We start from the raw sequence: 5,364 nt of genomic DNA, 5'->3' as shown, positions 1-5,364 counted from the left end.
TTAATAATAAAAACCTTCATTTAAAAACTGCATGATGTGTTTACTTGTGTTATCTTTGACTAATATATAAATTTGTTTGACGATCTGAAACATTACAGTGTGACAAACATGCAAAAAGATAAGAAATCAGTAAGGGGGCAAACACTTTTTCACACCACTGTAGGTGCAAACAAAAATGTTTGTTGCCAGGAAATTATCAAACAGGCACAGACACAAAAAACAGATCACCCTACTGCTGGTATTGTGGCTGCAGGAAAATAGAACCCTACTGTATATCTTTTTTGCCAACATTTATTGAGCTATCTGGCCATTAAATGTTTTTTGGAGTTTTTCTCTGGCCTCAGAAGAATAATATAACACTTTGGGGCAAAGATACACAACAGAAGGCCATAACTGGAGGCCAGAATGGCAAAAATTTCTACTGCGACAGTATACTTCCCAGGGGAGCTGATGTAGGCAGGCACAAAGGCCACCCAGACAGCACAGAAGATCAGCATGCTGAAGGTGATCAGCTTGGCTTCATTAAAGTTGTCAGGAAGTTTTCTTGCCATGAAGGCCAAGAGGAGGCAGAGACAGGCCAGCAGGCCAATGTAGCCTAGGACAAGTGAAAAGGCCACCACAGAGCCCATAGCACATTCAAGAATGATCTTGGGTCCCCGCTTGTCCATGCTGTCTCTTTCTGTAGGCCGAGGCGGAGCCAGGGTCAGCCACAGCACACAGATCAGCACCTGGAGTTTAAGGTTGTGTCAGGAAACAGAAACAAAGATATGTTTAGAATACAAAGACAACGAAATTTGAATTAGACCTCGTATTATGGAATTCAAATCATGAACAGAAAGTAGTTCAGTATATGCACAAGATGTATTTACATAACTGATCCTGTTCTACAGTACAGAAATGAATAAGATTAGAACAGCTCTGTGTTAAAAACAGCATCACCTGTACTAGAGTGCAGATGGAGATGGCCACCCTTTGCTGAGCAGGCCCAACATAACGCATCAGGTTTTCCCCTGGGAGCGTAGAATGAAAGGCCACTAGAACCACCATAGTGCGGCTCAGCAGGCAGGAAATACACAACACAAAGCTGATTCCAAACAGTGTGTGTCTCAGCTTACAGGACCAAGCCGCTGGCTGTCCAATGAAGGTCAGCGCACACAAGAAGCACAACTTGAGGGAAAGCAGGAGCATAAAGCTCACCTCTGAGTTGTTGGCTCGTACCTAAGGGAGGGACACAAAGGTAAATTACAGCATGGTGTTGACAGTGTTCTTTTTTAAGTTAATGGATCACAAAACTACAATATCACCATTATTCTCTTAGCCTGATGAAAATATGATGTAATACTCTCCAAAATATGATGTGGTATCATCTGGGACGGTGCTCCACTTTACCAGAGGTGTATGTCGGTAGCAAAGAAAGGTGGCGAATGTGGCAGCAGTCAGTGCTGCCCCAACAGTTGAGACAATGGACAGGATGATTCCCATGGTGTCACCGTAAGAAAGGAAATCCAGCTGCAGAGGAACACAGACTGTATGGTCTGAGCTGGACCAGAACCGCTCAGGACACCGAACACACTCCAGTGATCCTAGTAAGCGACAAAGGCACAGAGAGAGAGTTAAAACCTGGAATTGTGTTTTTCAGTAATAGAATGGAAATAATGGAAAGTGAAAACTTGGACATTTTAATGTCCATTTATTTATGTAAACTAAATTATTATTATAATTATTAATTAGTTATGTTTAGGTTGTAAAATGATTGCAAATACAATCACTCGCAGACCAATATGTTTTGATTGTTAAAAGCAATTTATGCAAACCTTCCTCTAAAGTACATTTAATTTAATTTAATTTTACTGCTACATTAGAGCACATAATTCTTACATAAGCTATCATTTAATTCTCAAATTTTTTAATTATTACTGAGATGTATGAATTGTATTCAGAGACTTTAGTTTGGTATAGGCTTGTTTTGGTTTTACTACATGAAATACCTACCTCCACATTCTGCCTTAAGCTAAAGCTGTTAGACAATACTAGGTTTACAGTGGGTGGTACATATTGTTTATATACAGTATGCCATTATTCTTGAATTCATTGCTTACATGAATTCGGAGAAGAGCTGTATGTATAAATAAAAGGAACCCTCAAAATCACCTGTTTTGTTACTGATTTCTCCCTTGGCACAAGGCAGACAGTCAAAGCAGCACACAGGACTCCCTTTCTGCACAGCTTTCCTTGTACCAGGGGGACAAGGGCTGCTACACACAGACACAGGCACCTAAGATCAAGTAATATACTCATATTAGCCCAGTTTTTGAGTCACACCGATAGGTGTGATTTAAAAAAAGTTTGCAAAAAGAGACACCTTATGTCTGTTGCCTCCTCCCCACACCACTCTGTCCATGTCAATGTGAAACTGGCCATCTGACCCTTGAGAGGGCACAAAATGGCCAACAGTGACAAACTCTGCTGTTCCCTGAACTGTCACGTGCCAGTTGATGATATCGTACGAAGCAGGTGTGTCTCCATTCTCATCAAAGTTCATCCATTCCTTCAAAGGTGTTGTAAAGTTCACCTTTGGCAGGTAGTGAGCTATCTGAGAGAGAGAAAAAGGTTGTTTCATATCACTTCTGAAAAGGATAACATTTGTGGCACCTAAAGACAGTAGAATTTCATTTACTTGAGCAGGCTGGAGCATCTCAACATCAGGACACTGGCCTTCCAGAAAGGGACCTTTTCCAGGTTCACAGGCCAGCATATCTTTTATTGTATAAGCAATAGCATAAACAGCCTTGTAGACATTGTAAGTGACTCTTAGCTGGGACAGATCTGCATACAAACTCTCCCCAAGGGCTGTAAGTAACTCATTGCAGAGAACAGATAAGGAAATAAATAAATACACCTCAATTTAAAAGACAGATAGTGTAAATTAAGTTAAAAATTGAAATATTTTGGGAATGATGTTTCAGATGATAGAACGGGTTTGTTCACCTATAACCTCAGAGCCAGAACACAATGTCTGTCCCAGGCCCCCACTAAGAGAGCATCCAAACAGTGTTTCCCAGAGTTCTTTCACAAAAGGGTCTGAGTTGGGTGAATGGGGATTAATGCGAGTCAGAAACGCTCCCAGCCCAGGTATATCGGCTTTCCGCAGAGCAAATCCTATCGTCCCAGCCAGTGAGGAAACATAACGAGGAACTGAGAAAGCACGATATGTCACCCAAGGATCATTGGCGATCCACTGCTTATCTGTTACATTTTGATGGACCACTTCCTCAAACAAAGCCTGACAAAGAGATGAGCAGCAGAGATGTGTTATGAGCGGGTGCATCTAACGTGCATAATATCTGTATGTGTAAATAATGTGAAAACAAGAACTCATAGTGTCAGTAAGAAAATGACCTCTGCATCCATATCTTTAAGAAATATTACCACGACTCTGGCAGTGGATTTCTGGATGGTTTTAACAATTCTTTGAATTCTCATCTTTGGATAGTCCTTAGGACAAAAGTGAGAGATATTAAATCAAAGACAATGCAGATAGTAAGAAAGAGAGCAAATGGTCAGGGAAAAAATGAAAAATAAAGAGAGGGGATATGCAGCCATCTTCAAAATGGGCCATTACAGTATAGTACCTTTGGAATCACTTCATTGTAGGCAACACACACTTCAGTTCCCCTGAGGGCTTCTATTAACATCTGCATCCCAGATCTGCCAAAATCATCATCCGCAGACACCAGCCCCACCCACGCCCACCCCATCAGGCGCAGCAGCACAGCCATGGCCCTTGCTTCTGCAGCATCGCTGGGCATTGTGCGGAAGAACAGTGGATATCTCCTCTTATCACTCAGACACCCACAGGAGGCTAAGTAGCTTACCTGTGAAGAATAAGAGTGGCCATTAGAATAAGACACAGTGAGTATATAAAACAGAAACAGACACCTATGGTGAGTTAGACGTAAGTGAGCAGTTAATGCAATGTGCAATAATCAACTTAAATTTTTGAGGACGAGGCTTTTGTCAAAAGCTATTGCAAGAGCATTTCTAATAGTTATCATTGACCTTTTTGATTCGGAAGAAGACAGAAGTAGTCAGAGGAAATTTTCATTAACCCAGACAGAACTTGCCAACTGAACACAGCCAGCCAAAGTTAGACCTTTTGGGGTCTGACCCCATGAGCTACTTCCTATGAGACAGCAGTGTAACACTGTGCGGCCCAAACACAAATGTGTTTGGAGAAGAGAGACATATGCTAGTGAAATACGGCATTCACAAAACTAGCAAGGCAACCTAACAAGCACATGAATCATCACAGTGTTTGCAGTGCAGCAATTATCCTCACCATGGGTATATCAAACACGCTGAGGGTGTTTGCCACAACAATGGAGGCTGAAGTGCGTGAATCACCAACAATAACTGGCACTGTAGGCACAGATCCACATTCTGATTTTGCCAAATGAGCTTCCTGTCCAGTTACAATAGACATGGCTGTTAACAGAGTGATGCTTTCTGCTAGGCAAGTATCAGCTGCCAGATAGCCAAGAGTGAAGTTGGCCAGGAGATCTGGGTTATTGTTAATTTCATCCACTGCATAGATCATGGCCTGAAGCCACCGATAAGCTCTCTGGTGAAAACTGCATGCAGGAAAATAACAGCAGGAAAGAAGAATTTCAGAAATAAAAATATATGATAGAGTGTTCAGTCAAATGCGTACAAGAAAAGAAAATACTGAATTTTTCAAAGAAGCCTTACATCTCACAGAAGGCATTAACCTTCTCACTCTGAAATTCTGTCTCAGGCTGTGGTGCCATTAGATGAACAGGAAACAGACCTCCGATCACCACATCTCCTGCCTGATAAACACTACCGGGAATAAATTTTACCATCAGCTGGCAGGACCCCGCTCCATAAACCCCTTGCATCATCCCAGCAAGGCAGCAGAGGAGCGGAGCACAGATAAGCATCACTTGAAAGATAGGAGGGTAGTGAGCGAAATCCAAACAAAGGACAAAATATAAACACCATTGATTAGGTACATGAGCATATACAGTAAATACAGCCAGATAACATGACCAGGCCAAAAGAAACATTAAATTTGACACCTTTAATTGTTGCTGATGAAACAGAGCAGCTTCAACAGTCATTCAGCATATTTTTGTTGTTATATTCTATTGTTTTTGTCACAAGCACAAACTTATACCTGAACTAGGTAACACAGAGGGATACTTGCTTTGAGTGGTAGCGGGTCATTTCTTGGCACAACAACAGGAGGGAGAGGAAGTCGATGCATCTGATATACAGAAAACACTGCCACATGGGAGGGGAATCAGACTCTGGCTTAGCAGGAGAAGAAAATGAGTTTGTTAT

The 5,364-nt window shown here is 41.7% G+C and overlaps 1 protein-coding gene across 1 annotated transcript; it reads right to left on the bottom strand.

The window, feature by feature from the left end:
* Positions 1-299: 299 nt before the first annotated feature.
* On the bottom strand, positions 300-4,919 carry LOC109952928 (extracellular calcium-sensing receptor-like). The gene is made up of 11 exons (XM_020588253.1): positions 4,750-4,919; positions 4,340-4,631; positions 3,633-3,875; positions 3,400-3,495; positions 2,989-3,283; positions 2,678-2,850; positions 2,363-2,593; positions 2,152-2,275; positions 1,390-1,583; positions 940-1,218; positions 300-728 (listed from the first exon to the last, which is right to left on the bottom strand). The coding sequence occupies exons 1-11, from the start codon at positions 4,917-4,919 to the stop codon at positions 300-302; spliced, it is 2,526 nt and encodes an 841-aa protein (XP_020443909.1).
* Positions 4,920-5,364: the final 445 nt, after the last annotated feature.

This window comes from Monopterus albus, unplaced genomic scaffold (assembly GCF_001952655.1).
Source record: "Monopterus albus unplaced genomic scaffold, M_albus_1.0 scaffold517.1, whole genome shotgun sequence".
In the NCBI taxonomy this organism is placed as follows: Eukaryota; Metazoa; Chordata; class Actinopteri; order Synbranchiformes; family Synbranchidae; genus Monopterus; species Monopterus albus.
The sequence above is the reverse complement of the archived record's forward strand: the minus strand, read 5'-3'. Positions and strand labels throughout refer to the sequence as shown.

Bases quoted from the DNA above. Each gene is read 5' to 3' on its own strand.
- LOC109952928 (XM_020588253.1), bottom strand. From the start codon at position 4,919: ATGCAAGGGGTTTATGGAGCGGGGTCCTGCCAGCTGATGGTAAAATTT. The intron at 1,584-2,151 runs GTGATTTTGAGG...GTCGCTTACTAG, and splicing joins AGAAATCAGTAACAAAACAG to GATCACTGGAGTGTGTTCGG. The intron at 1,219-1,389 runs GTAAAGTGGAGC...TCCCTCCCTTAG, and splicing joins GCTACCGACATACACCTCTG to GTACGAGCCAACAACTCAGA.